Source organism: Phascolarctos cinereus, unplaced genomic scaffold (genome assembly GCF_003287225.1).
Source record: "Phascolarctos cinereus isolate Bilbo 61053 unplaced genomic scaffold, phaCin_HiC Scaffold_7;HRSCAF=346, whole genome shotgun sequence".
Taxonomy (NCBI): domain Eukaryota; kingdom Metazoa; phylum Chordata; class Mammalia; order Diprotodontia; family Phascolarctidae; genus Phascolarctos; species Phascolarctos cinereus.
In genome coordinates, this window is record NW_027556180.1 from 92,329,319 (window position 1) to 92,343,968 (window position 14,650).

The window sequence follows — 14,650 nt, forward strand, 5'->3', positions numbered from 1 at the left end:
CAAATGGGGGGCTGGGGGGGGTGGGGGGAAGAGAGGAGGAGACATGGAATATGATGTATACAGACAAGTATGATCAAAGCTAAAATATGTTCGTGGCAAAGGAGAGACCCTGAACATTGTGAAAATTTGGGAAGAAAAAGAACACTTAGAGCAGCAGAATCTTCATGGAAAAAATGGCACTTATGCTGGGCTTGGGAAGGAACAGATTTCATGTGGTAGAATTCTGGAATCAGGGCATTCCAGTCTTGGTAGAGGGTGGAAGGAGAGGCAGGGGTAAGGAATGAGGGGAGGAGTGCTCAGATGCATAGAGGTAGACACAAGAGTATAGCAGATCAGCAAACAGCTCATAGTCCAGTGTGGCTGAAACAGAGTGTTTGGAAAGAAATCATGTGAAATATGAACACTCTGAATAAAGTGAAAATGTGCTATAAATGAGTTGTTCAGTCACATGATACTGTTCCTCACAATCATTCAGAAGATACTGTTGGCTTCACCATAGGTCACCAGGACAGAACCCAAGGTGGCAAAGCACTGGCAAGTCTGTGAGCTTGCATCAGGGCTAAGGAAAGAGACCTAGGAATACAGAGAGAAACCCAGGAGCAGGAGATCGAATGCAGTTGTAGTAATAACCTGGGCAGAGGATGGGGAGGGGAAATAGAACCAGGGGACGAGGGCAGAAATCACAGGCATTGCAGAGCCAGCAAAAATGCCCAATATTCCAATGGATTTCTGATCTCAGTGATGTGAACATTCCCTCCAGCACCATCCCACAACCTTCTGAGTGATGCTCAAGTCGAACCCTTTCATTTTATATTTTAAGTGACTTACTCAGGTGCACACAGTTTAGCATTTCATTCAGGATCAGAACTGGGTCTTCAAAATCCAAGTCCAGTTCTCTATTCATTGTGCTATCTAACTGCCTCTTTTGAGTAGAGCGCTTGGGTTTGATCATCTAGGAGGTAGATTTGAGCTAATTAAGAGTTGACATCTGCCATATACAGTCATGAGATCAGAGTAGAGAAGAACTTGGGAAAGTCTCACCCATGTTAATATAATAGAATGTATAGATTTTCCTACATACAGAGCAAGTCAGTATGAATTTATTTAATACATATAAATATATAATATATACAGTATGTTTTATATATTCATACACGTATAGATGTATATAATGAACATCCACCATGTATGTGTAGGACCCCATGATTACTCATTTGAAGTACCATGAAATGAGAGTGTGGTTTGTCAAAATCCTTTATCTCCCAAATTTATCAACCAGTGTATATATTTTAGTGCCTTGCTAATACAATATTAAAGAGGATAATGTCATTCCATGAATTATTTTTAATATATAAATATTTTCTTTTATTCGTTGTCACATCTCATTTTATCTTCACCCATAACAAATATGGTAAAGCAATATAAGCAACAGATAGGACAAATTCACTTCTTTTTCAGAAAACAGTGTCAGAGGATGAAATAACATAGGAATCATCATGATATATTCTAGAGTTGGGATAGGGGGCTTTGCTTTAATGAAGATCAAGTCAGTTGCTAATGAAAACCACATCAAATGGGCTATAAAAATCTAATGTTTGCATCTGTGACTCTTGGAGAGAGGAAGGGAAAGACAGGGAGAGAGAAAGATGTTAGTTAGGTCTAACACCTTGGAAATATAAATATGTTCTAGTATCCATCTTGAGTTAATACATGCTAGTTCCAGATGTCCAGTAATTAGAGCATGTTTGAGAAAGACTTAGTACTGCATTATTGTATATGAGAGATTGAGGAAGAGGGAACATGACTAAGGTTTTAAGAAAAATAGGGTCAGGTTTTTGGGGAAAGATGATGATGAAGTTGGTTAATGTAAGATTGAGTTTGAGGTACCATTGATACCTGATTGTTATCTGAAGTACCATTCAGACGGAAATATGTCCAGCAGGTAGCTGAAAATCCAGATGAGTTTGAACCATATATATCTCCATAGAGAACATCCAGGTAGAGAGGGGATAGCCAATCAATCAACCAATCATCAAAAATTTATTAAGCTCCTATTATGCGTCTGACAGAAAGATTAAGCAGAGTGCCAACTGAGAAAGGGGAATTGAATTTAACAACTAAAAGCAATAAAGTTGCACTCCAAGGGATTTGTTCATTCAGGTGTCACTATACCTGTAGGAGGAATTTTCAATCGGTGTTTAACCCATGATGCCACTTTATAAGGAGCTATATCCGCTTCTGTGTAACCCTTTTAGGTCATTTTACTCAGATATAATAAATTCATCTTCCCATAATGATTGAGGATCTCTCTAAAACTGGGTAAGGGATATATCTTAAGGTTTAATTATAATATTCAATAGTCAATACCCACTTCTTTTTGCATGTGGTGACATATACAGATATGTCAGATCCTGACATATTTTCAAGATCTCCTTCATCTTTTTTTACATTTTAATTTATTATTTATTTTTTAAGCATTCTTTTCTTTAATTTTTGGTTCCAAATTTTCTTCTTCTTTCCCACTGCCTCACACACCCACTGAGAAGGCAAACAATCTGATATCAATTATATATGTGAAATTATGCAAAATATTTCCATGCTAGCCATATTTTTGAAAAGTAAAGAAAGTGAGAAAATTATACTTCCATTTGCATTCAAAGTTCATCAGTTCTCTGATGTTGGATAGCATTTTTGGAATTGTTTTAGATTGTTGTATTGCTCAGAATTTCCAAGTCTTTCACAGCCAGTCATCTTTATAACATTGCTGTTACTGTGCACGATGACTTCCCAGTGCTTCTGACATCACTTTGCATCACTTCATATAGCTCTTGCCATGTCTTTTTTTTCTGAAATCATTCCCTCTCGTTACTTCTTACAGCACAATAGCATTCCATCACAATCATGTACACAACTTGTTCAGCCATTCCCCAACTGATTGGCATCCACTTAATTTCCAGTTCTTTGCCACCACAAAAAGAGCTGCTATGAATATTTTTGTACATGTAGGTCCTTTTCCTTTTTCTTTGATCTCTTTGGGATGTAGATCTAATAGTGGTGTTGCTGGGTTAAAGGGTATGCACAGTTTTATAGCCCTTTGGGTCGAGTTCCAAATTGTTCTCCAGAATGTTTGGACCAGTTCACTACTACTCCACCAGAAGTTCATTAGTGTACCTATTTTTCCTCATCCACTCCAGCATTGTCATTTCTGATACGTGTGAGGTGGTACCTCAGAGTTGTTTTAATTTGCATTTCTCTAATCAATAATGATTTAGAGGATTTTTTCATCTGACTGTAGATTGCTTTGATTTTTGCTTTTGAATATTACCTGTTTGTATCCTTTAACCATTTATCAATTGGGGAATGGCTTTTGTTTTTATAAATTTGACTTAGTTCTATGCTTAGTCTGTATTTGAGAAATGAGGCCTTTATCAGAAAATCTTGCTATAAAAATTTTGAGTATTACTTCAGTGCCTATGGTACCTTTTAGTATAATGTAATTTCCCTGATTATCTCTTTTAATTAGGTTTATTTTTGCTTTTGCTTTGTCTAAGATCATGATTGCTACCTCTGCCTTTTTATTTTAGCTAAAGTATATTAGATTCTACTCCAGTCCTTTTTTTTTTTAAACTGTGTGTGTCTTTCTGTTTTGAGTATGTCTCTATATTATAAACAACGTATTGTTGGATTCTGGTTTCTAATCCATTCTGCTGTCTGCTTCCATTTTATGGGTGAGCTCATCCCATTCACATTCACAATTATGATTACTAACTGCGCATTTCCCTCCGTCTTATTTTCTTAGGATCGCATTCATCTTTAATATCTTATGGCACTATATATGGCTAAATAGATGAAAATGCATTGCTAAAAATTCATTAAGCAATGCGCCCAAGCCAAAATAGACTGCCAAACATGAATATAGATACTGTGGCCAGACAAACTGCACATATGGCCTTACATAGTAGTAGTAGTGTTATTTTTATAAAAGTGAAAGTCTTCCGGAACACTGAATGTTCAGAACATAATTGCTTGCCCCTCAAGAAAGTGATCAGAACTGGTTGATATGAACAAGTAGAATTCCCATGTTGGTCTTGCTTTAGCAGCTTAGCACAGCTGACAGAGATCTGGACTTGTAGGTAGGAGTCCTAGGTTGAAATCCTGCCTCCCATCACTTTCTCACTATGTTATCTCAGGCAAATCATGTAACCTCTCAGCTCCCAGGTCTCCTCATTTGTAAAAAGAGGGTAATCACACTTGGACTGCCTGCCTCACAGAACTGTCATCATGAGGAGAACTCTGCAAACATTATATACATGTGGGTAGTTCTTATTGGCGATTTCTGAGTGAAAAAGGTCAAAGTTTTTTTTTTCTTGATGGGAGCAGTACTCTTCAACTAGACAGTGGCTCGCAATGCCCAGCTATCTTAAGACTTGCTGTACCAAGCATCCAGCTGGATACAGCCAGATGAATAGCAGCACATTTGTGTTACTGCCACCCATGATCTGACTCATCCATCAGGATTACATCCAGAATCTTGCATATCATCTTCTTGATGAATCCTGGATTTGATTGAGGTGAAGCCTGCACTTATTGGAACCATTGGCTGGAATTTCAGGGATTCAGTGAGTCATCCTCTCCGTTTGTTGCCTTCTATTTTTCTACCCTGTTTCGTTATAAGGGGAAAATTTTTATGAGCTGTAATTTACAAGATCCATATTTTTTCCATTTGAATTAATAGAGAAGCAAGCAACAAAATGTTCAGTATACACCGCAATTCGCCTAAAAGGAAGTGAATGTAGGCCTGCTCTGGGAAGCATATTTAGTGTCTTGGCATGTGACACCCTGTGAGTCTAAAAGTTTTTTGAAGCCAAGATTGCCCGTGGTTTGGAGAACTCTTTGATCCCTTTAAGTGATTACAGCAGTTTTATACTTCAGTACTAGGAATAGATTTCTTGGTCTCTTTCCAGATGGGACCAACCACTCTCAGGAAATGAGTTCCAAGTGCTTCTCCCCAGATTTATATGGTAACTCAAAGAACCTTATCAGTTTTCTGAATAATCAGTAGCATTGTACAGCACACTTCTGTCCCCTCAAACATGCTTACATAAATTATTTAAAACACTTTCCTGGTGTTGGTTCCAATATCAGTCCTGGGTTAAAATATGGTAACCTTCCTTGCACCTTTTATGAATCATTGTCATTTTATGTGAAATATGTGCTGAAGTGGGTATGAAAGCCCTTTGGCAAATATATTCCTTCCCAACAATTTAGGAGAATGCATTATACTCCCCTGAGGAAGGATAATTGAATTCATAAAATGCCACAAGGGGGAAAAACACCCTAAAGTCTGTTTTCTAGTGTGTTGGTGTTGATGTTTAGAGATATTGGGGAGAGGGGAAGAGCCTGAGGGTGTTTTGCATTAAATGAAAGTATCCCTGGAATTAATTTTTGTGTGCTTTTGTCAAGCTCTTGCTAAATTTAAGATAGTCTCTAAATCAGGGGTTGATGTTTGGCTTCCATGTTGGTGGTACTGCTAGTGGGACCATTTCTCAGACAGATGGCCTTGCATGGAGTGCAGATAACAGAGGGCATGTCATTTTCATTCTGTCCAGAAATTTCACATACAGTTTGTACCCTGAGTCCTAAATGAGCAGGCACAGGTGGCCAGGCAATTTCAGTAACATTACTTGGGGGCAGCATAGGGGGTCTGCTTTAAGATTTGATGCAACTGTTTATTATTTTTGGAAACAATGAACAGGCATTTATATTCAACCCTTAGTAGTGAGACTTAACAAGCTTCTATTTTAAGGCAAAATAAGTGGGTTTAGTGAAATATATCCAGTGATCATAACTACTTGTTAGAGAAAGTAAAAACATTAGACATCATTCTTTTCAGGTGTGACTATGAAGTCTACTTCTTTTAAACAAACATAACCAGACTTATAAACCTAAATTTTTCTTAATTAAGTTGTTGCTCAAAACATTTTTGGAACCCTTTTAGAATTACTTTCAGAGAGAGAGAGAGAGAGAGAGAGAAGAGAGAGAGAGAGAGAGAGAGAGAGAGAGAGAGATCCCACAGGGAGAGAGAAACCAGTCTCAACAATTGCTTCGGACTGATTAGACTAGACCTCTCCCCCTTGGGAGGAAGGACATATAGACAAAAACATTGAGAATGACTGATGATCCCATAAGTTCAGTCCCTCATATCAAAGGAATTCTACCGACCTTTGAATACGTGATTGATGATATTCAAAGGTACATTGGGTCTGCTTATTCTAGATGGATGCATTTTTTAAAGGTGCCAGCCCTCTTGTCTTCAGTTACCTGAATATGACACAGTGTTGGCCCTAATGACTTTGAGCCTTTCCAAATCAGTCTATAGTCCTAGACAAGAGAAGTTTTTGAGTTGTCAACATGTGTATACAGTTTCATTTCACAAGACCAGAATGTGATTGAGAATCAGGGTGGCAAGGAAACAGAGAAAATGTCTCTATATCTTTTTTTTTTTTCATCGAGGTGTACCACCATTTTATGGTATCGTAAACCCCATAGTTTAAAAGGAATGAGGGGCTATATTTTTGCTCATTGGAAATTCCAAACCAAACCAGCAACATAGCACATTACTGATATTAATCACTGCCTTAATTAAACTACTTTAATTATCATATTTGGTGCCAAAAAGCTTTTGCCTATTTCCTAAAAATCAAATCTACCCTCAAAAAATGAACAACTATTTTTAAGCACTTGCTGTGTGCTGGGCGTGGGCAATGTCAAAACAAAAGTGACTTTCTGCCATCTAAGCTTAGGCTTACAGTCCCTCTTGGGAAACACCATTTACATAGATAAGTTAGTAGAAAATATATACAAAGTCTATACAAGGTAATTTTTTTAAGGGAAGGTAGGCAGTGACTACTGTAGGTGTTTAAAAAGGTCTAATACTTGAAATGAGCTTTGGAGGAGGGGCAGAGATCGAGAGAGGTTACATCCCATGCCTGAAGGGACAGCCTGAGCAAATGCCCAACTAAAGGAGATGGAATACCATGTATGAGGAATAAGAGGGAGGCCAATTTGTTTAGATCATAGAATGCGTGAAGAGGGATAATGTGTAATAAATGGGGAAAGGTAAGCTGTAGCCATTATGAATGGCTTTCAGTTCCAAACAAGGACTTTTTTTACATGGTCATACCCATGTTTTCAGAATCTCAATTTGGTATGTGTGTGGAAGAGATGTTAGAGACAGGAAGTATAATTAGGTAGCAATAGTGAAGTAGAGGGGATGATAAGGGCCTGAATGAGCATGACAGCCACATGAATAGAGAGAAGAGAAGAGATGCAAGAGAAAGTATAGAGGTAGAATCAACAAGAGTTGGCAATTGATTAGATATGTGGAGTGACAGACAGTGAGAAGTTGAGTGTAACTCCAGGGTTGTAAACCTGGGAGACTAAATAGATGGTGGTGCCCTTGAAGTTCAGAAAAGGGGTAGACTTTGCCCATCATTTTGCTACCACTGAAGATATTTAAAACAATGTGCCATAAGTCCTAAAGGTATTTTAAAAAGATATTCCAAAAATATTTTAAGCAATGATAAATTCACCAGAATGTATAGAATCTCCAAAATGTGGCTAATTTAAAGAATGATAATGATTTGGATTTTTTTTTAAATAGTCCCATTACTTCATAGACAAACTTTATTCATTAATTTTTTCACAATGAACAGACCAAAAATGTATTCCAACATCAAACTATTCCTTTTTTTTTTTTTTTTGCTTTAGACTCAGGGTGAGAGGGCTTCTGAGTTTGAGGGGGTAATAGATAAATGAAAGATACAACAAACCTTAAAACAATGTCTAGAGATGAAGCAGCCTGGTTGTTGTGAACAGGCCAGAATTCTTGAAGGGATTTCTTTTGTTATTCTGGTACAGTGGACAAATAAGATATTTATTTACCTGATAGATAAGAAAGGGGCCACAAGAGTTCGGGAATGAATATCTTGAGTGTTTATTTGTTACAGAAATGTTTCCAGATGTTCCACAATAGATGTATTTTAGTTATCAAAAAACATTACTTCACTGGTAGATAGGTCTTTGACAGTCTTTAAAAGGTGAATGGGGAAAAGGATTAATTTTTACCTTTCGTATGACAGTTTTCAAAAGCGGGGTGTTTATGTAGAAATCTTATTTATGGTTAAGTCCAGGCCACAGAAGTGTGACAGAATCATGAATAATTATATAAATTCTGGCAAAAACTTGCCAATGCCATAGAAGTTCTTGTCAGGAAAGCTCAATAAATTATATATTATCTGTTTACATTGTCATAAATTACAAAGTGTATTTATCCAAACATAGGAGAAGGAGGCTATAGATCCAGTCATATTTCAAAGGCTTCAAATTTTTTCCCTTTGTGCAAATTTTTCATCCCTGTACCAAACACTACAAATTAGTATATAAGTGAATATAATAGCTAGCATTTATATAACAATTTAAGATTTGCAAAGCACTTTATAAAACTTTTATTATTTAATCCTCACAGTAGCCCTGGGGGGTAAATACTTTATTATCATTCTCTGTTTTACAGTTGAGGAAACTAAGGCAGCAGAGGTTAAGTGACTTGCCTAGGGTCACACAGCTAATAAGTGACTGGATTTCAACTCAGATCTTCCTGAGGTTGGGAAGTCTTGTAAAGAGTTTAGATAGTTGTATAAGCAAGTCTCAAAGAGGGCTTAAAATGGAGTGATGGCATTGGAAATAAAAAGGAGACAAATGTGAGAGATACAGAGGTAAACTCCGTAAAGCTTGGTGACAGATAAGGATGTGAAAAGAAGGGAAAGGACAAAACCAAAGATAATCTCAGGGTTATGAATAAGACTTGCAAATGGTGCTACCATAAACGGAGGGAGTCAAGTAAAAAGTAGGAATAGCTTTTGAGGGGAAATGACAAGTTCCATTTTGGACATGATGAGTTTGTGATGCTGCTGGGGGCATCTTTGTAGAAGCATCTTCTGCATAGTTGGACATGTAGATCTGAAAGACATGAAAGACGTCAGAATTAGAGATGTAGATTTGAGAGTTATTTGCATAGAGGGTAGTAATTGGAGCCTCGAGAGTGAATAAATTACCAAAGTAGTGTCTGTATAGTACAAAGAGAAGAGGATCAGAGAGAGACCATTGGGGAACAGCCAGGTGATGGAAACAGAAGAGGAGACAGTAGGAGATAAATAAGCTACCCTTAGAGAAGTAGAAGGAGAAATAAGAACATTGGGTTGAAACTACTTTTAAATTGTATGAAAAGTATCTGCTTCCATATAGGTTCATTAATCTTCTTTATGTTGTTTCTTATTCCTTGAGTAATCACATAGTACAGTTATCTGAGTTGAGAGCGTATCATTATTATACAGTCAGTGCAGATCCTTTCAGTTTTGTTTCCATCATTTGATTCATTCATGTTCTTCCAAATTAGATGGAATATGAAAGCTGATTGCCCAACTGATAACTGGTCAAAAGATATGAATAGGCTTTTCTCAAAGAAAAAAAAATCAAAGCTATCAATAGCCATATGAAAAAGTGTTCCAAATCATTAATAAAGAAATGCAAATCAAAACAATTCTGAAGACGTTCTAGATTGGTAAAGATGACAAAAAAAGGAAAATGACAAATGTTGGAAGGACTTCAGGTAAACAGGCACTGTGATGCATTCTTGGTAGAGCTGTGAATTGGTCCAACTGTTCTAGAAAGCAATCTGAACCTATGGCCCAAAAGTCTCTAAACTCTGCTTACCTTCGGATCTAGTGACACCACAATTAGTCCTGTACTTTAAAGAGATCAAAGAAAGCTGAAAAGGAGCCACATATATAGAAATATTTATAGCAGTTCTTTTTGTTGTAGCAAAGAACTAAAAGCTAAGGAGGTTCCCATCAGCTGGGGAATGTCTGAACAAATTATGTATATGAATGTAATGAAATGTTATTGCTCCGTAAGAAATTATGAAAGGGATGGTTTCAGAGAAGCTTCAGAAAACTTGTATGAACTGATGCAAAATGAAATGAGCAATGAACTAGGAGAGCCGTTTATTGCCATAACAAAATTGCAAAGACAAACAACTTTTAAAGACTTACCGCTTGATACTCTGATTGATACAGTGACTGTCTGTAATTTCGGAGGCCCAGTGTCGAACTGTGTGTCGCACCTCCTAACAGAGAGGGGATAAACTCAAAGCGCCGAGTGAGGGACAACATGGGGATTTGTCTTGCTTACTTATTCTTAGTTTGTTCAGTTTGCGTAGTCACCCATTGCAAGGTTCAGTTTTTCTTGTTTTTCTTTTCAATTGGCCAAAGTAAGAGAGAGAAAAAGTAAATGCTTGTTAATTAAAAAATAAAACAAAAATCTTAAAATAACATGCAAGCCAATAATACTAAAAATATCTATTATGTCCTGTGGCCTGAGGATCACAGGATGAATTAGAAGCCCTCTAAGGTTCTAAGTCTATACAGTAGTTGGGCATTGAGAGGGTACTTTTTACCCTGACATTGGATTGCTAATGTTGAACAAAAGAATATTAATAAAGTCTCAATCCTTCGATTTTTTTAGATAACAATCAACAGAGATAGCAATGAAGATGTGAGCTCCCCTAAACATGGAAAAGAGGACCCAAACAATGAACCCCATGTAGGAGGCAATACTTGGGCTGGTGGAACAGGTTGGTATTCACTACTCTGGGGAGATATAAAGTGTAAGTTCTATAAATTCTGTATGATCTCTGAAACCTCATGACTACCCAAAGAGTGGAATTCCTTTTCTAGCTTCATATAACATAAAAACTGGCCACCCTGTCATTCTTCTTGTCCCCAAGTTCTTTTTCGTTCTGGCAGCGTGCCAGAAACCTGTAGAGGGTTTGTCTGTTGCCCAGGTGAGGAGAGAATGATGGCCCCAGCTGGAATTTGATGGCTCTGGCCCATTCCTTCCTCTTGGCTGCCTTGCCAGTCCATTGTTCCCCATCCCAACCGTCTTCCTCCTTCCTCTGCGCCAGCTGTAGTAGCTCCATCTGCTCTGACTCAGGAATACAGCCAGAATGTATGCTGGCTGTCTGATCTTATCACAGTCTGTGAGGAATGTAAGAGCACCTTTCATCCTTCACCTCCCCTCCGTTCAAGTGAACACTGCCTCTAGTCTTAGACATCTCAAGAGGAAATGAGCCTCTACCTTAGGACAATGTGCTATCTAGCAGGCATGAGGACAACATGCCTGCTTTGTCTGTTTGTGAACTTTCAGCTGAAGGCTGGGATATTTTTAGAAATGTACTTTAATCTGAAAATTAGTGTCAAACTGACAAGACTTAATCCACATGGAATGCATTGTAGAAGAGAGTAGAGCAGATGTAGGTTTCCCAGAATCAAGCTACTTTACCACAGCAGTTCTAGCATCTCATCTTTATTGAAAGTTGTTCATTTCTGAGGCCTCTAGTTCTACTGCCTCGGGGGGTGAGGGATGAGCAAGTCCCTATTTTTGTAGGGACTGACAGCTCTTCATTTCCATTCCAATAAGCCTTCTTTCCTTTAATTTTTGTTTTTCTCTTCTGTCATTCTTCTCACCAGAAATCTTCTGATTTGACCTCACCTTCAGTTTCTTTTTCTTTGCTATAGCCCCTCCCCTGCTCAGGCCCAGCTTTTTTGGACTAATCTCCTATGCTGCCTTTGCTTGGTCTTTAAGGTTCAATTCAATTAAACAGGCATTTATTAAACCCCTATTTTGTACCTTCAGAGTGGATATATAAACAAAAAAGCAATAATCCCTGCCCCCGAGGAGTCTATATTTCCAGAGAGTGATAAATGCAGACATTTGTACTAGCTGTCAAGGGACATAGAGAACTGGTGTGTCATGCCCTCCACCCAAAACTCCATGAGTCAGAGGGCAGAGAAATATCACTCTTCTCATCTCCTCTGCCCCTGCCACTAGGAAATATTGATGTTCCCAATGTATGCTGTGACCCGCCTCTTACCATCAGTCATAGCATCCTCAAAATAGCTGTGTATCCTTTCACCAGTCCCCGAGATAATCCCAGTCTCATTCATCATCTTATCATACCTATGAATAAATTATTTTTGGAAAGGAAAACATTTCAGGAAACGGAGACTAAAAGGCAGAGCAGAGCAGAGTCTTTAAACACCTTCACTTACGAGAGAAGGGATTATAGTATACTGTAATCCTTTAAACATTGGACTCCCTCAGGAACTGGGGATGTTTATCCTACAGAGGGAAGAGCTTAGATTTTATCTGCCTTTAGATAGTTGAAGAACTGTCACGTGGAACAGAGATTAAACTTGTTTTGCATAGACCTCAAAGGCAAACTGGCATCGAGGGTTAGAAGTTGTGCAGAGACAAATCAGGAGAATTCCTAACAGAGCCTCCCAAAAGTGCGACAGACTGCCCTGTAGAGAGTTCCTTGGTTGTAGCAAGTCTTCAAGCAGAAGTTAGATGACAGTATTGGTTGGAGACATTGCAGAAGCAGTCTTGTTCAGTAGAAACTGAACTGAGGTCTCTTCTAACCCTTAGATTCTGTAATTCTTAGATTCAAAGTACTATCTGGGTGTGTGAGCGGAAAAAAAAGCCCTTTGGACATTCCCTGAAGTTTGCTAGCTTTTATATAATCATAAAGTGATTATGCAGATGTGTTGGGAGAAAATTTTTAAAACTAGTAATGGGCTAAATATGTTTGTCTTGTGAATGGTGCTGTAGGCTAAGAGTCAGGAGACCCAACTTTGCCTTTGGATGACGTGTGATGTAGGCAAATCAGGTTAAGACTTCTGTATGTCAGTTTTTTCTCTTATGATATAATGGAAATATTATCTGTGTTATACCCACCCACAAAGTATTGTAAAGAGGAATAAGGTAATATCTGTGAAGTACTTTTGAGTGTTTGGATTTCTTTGTTTTTTTCCTTTAAACTAATTTGAATTTTATTAATCACAATGGAATCTACCTTCACTTGAACAAAATATGTGACCCTATGCAGTTATTTAACCCCTCTCAGTCTCAGTTTCTTCATCTGTAAAATGGGTATAATAATAGCATCCACTTCAGGGTTGTTATGAAGCTCAAATAAGATCAAATGTAAAATGTTTTGCAATACAAATGTTGGCTAGCTACCATTATTGTTAATAAAGATATACATGACTCGTAAAGTATTCAGTCTATAAAAGGTATGTTTACTTAATTATGGATTCATGGATCTGTGAAGCCCTTCCAGGGGCCCAACACCCACAGAGGAGGATCCACAGCTCTAGCAGTACCCATTGTGTTCAAAACACCTGAAGCCTGGGATCCAGATTAAAATGTAATTGAGAAATATCGAACAAAATAAGTAAACACAACTCAATACAACATAGATAATGTTTATTTGTGATTTTCTAAGTTGATATATGGCAACATCAAGATCTGTTTCTATTTAAGTTTGATCACAGTGCTATAAAGGATACAGAAAATAAAAAGTGATAGTCCTGCCTTCAGTAAGCTTGTAGTATAGTTGGGGAGATGAAAGATATACAGATGAAAAGTTAATCAATCACACATGGAAATTAAATGCTGTTGAAATATAGAGAAGTGTGGGTAAGGAAGGCTCCATGGACCTTAAAGGATAGGATTTGGAGAGATGGAAAAGAGTGGGAAGGATAATCTTCAATTTCCAAAAATACAATTATGATTAATTATATTTTAGTTAACTTATATTTTAATTTAATTTATCCATATTAATTATATTATTATAATTATATCATTACATTTTGAAGGTGTGATACATATTTTTGAAGGGGAAGAAAACCTTTTGTCTGGGTCAAGAACAAACTTACCACCCTGATTTCCGTGTTTTTTCTCCAGGGGGCAGAGACACTGCTGGTCTAGGGGGCAAAGGGGGACCATACCGGTTGGATGCAGGCCACAACGTGTACCAGATCTCTCAAGCAGAGAAAGATGCTGTCCCTGAAGAAGTAAAGAGAGCTGCAAGAGAGATGGGCCAAAAGGCTTTTCAACAAAGGTTCTTAGTCAATCATTATACACAGTAGAAATGTCCTGTTTCTTGAGTAGCAAAAGTTAACATTGTTTTGGAATACCACGGGTGGAACACGGGCACTGCCAGTTTACCTGACAAACTATTCCATGTGGCACTTGGCAAAGAAGCTGAAAAGCTCCACTACCCAACCTGTCCTGTGGGTGTAGGCTGATAGAAAGTATATGAAGTCAGCACTCTCTTTACTTTGTATACCCCTGTAATGCCCCATACAAAGAAAAGAATATAGATTACTGAAAAGTAGAGGCAAAGGAAAAGAATTAGGAGACTTGAGTTCAAATCCTGAATCAGCACTTGCTTTATGAACATAGGCAGGTCACTTAACCTTTCTGAACCTCAGTTTCCTCATTTGTAAAATGAGGGTATTCCCCTTGCACTGCCTGCCTCACACAGGCCATTGTCAAAAATGGGCATGGGACCTGAAGCGAGACCAGACATTTGAGGCCATCCTGTCCAATGTCTTCGTTTTTGAGACGAGGAGAGCTCAGCTCCCCTGAAGGTCTGAGATGGTAGATGAGTTTCTCAGAGCTCTACGATAAAAGTAGAAGAGCTTGGAGTCTAACCTAGGTTTTCTGAATCTAAACATTCCCATGTATT

At 38.0% G+C, this 14,650-nt stretch overlaps 1 protein-coding gene across 1 annotated transcript in view; it reads left to right on the top strand.

Moving 5' to 3' along the window:
* The window catches only part of VWA8 (von Willebrand factor A domain containing 8), a 391,323-nt gene that overhangs the window by 325,394 nt on the left and 51,279 nt on the right, over nucleotides 1-14,650 (top strand). The window contains exons 38-39 of the mRNA XM_020977000.2: nucleotides 10,582-10,690; nucleotides 13,864-14,020. Of these exons, the coding sequence (XP_020832659.1) occupies nucleotides 10,582-10,690; nucleotides 13,864-14,020 (266 nt within the window). The remainder of the gene's footprint in view (nucleotides 1-10,581; nucleotides 10,691-13,863; nucleotides 14,021-14,650) is intronic.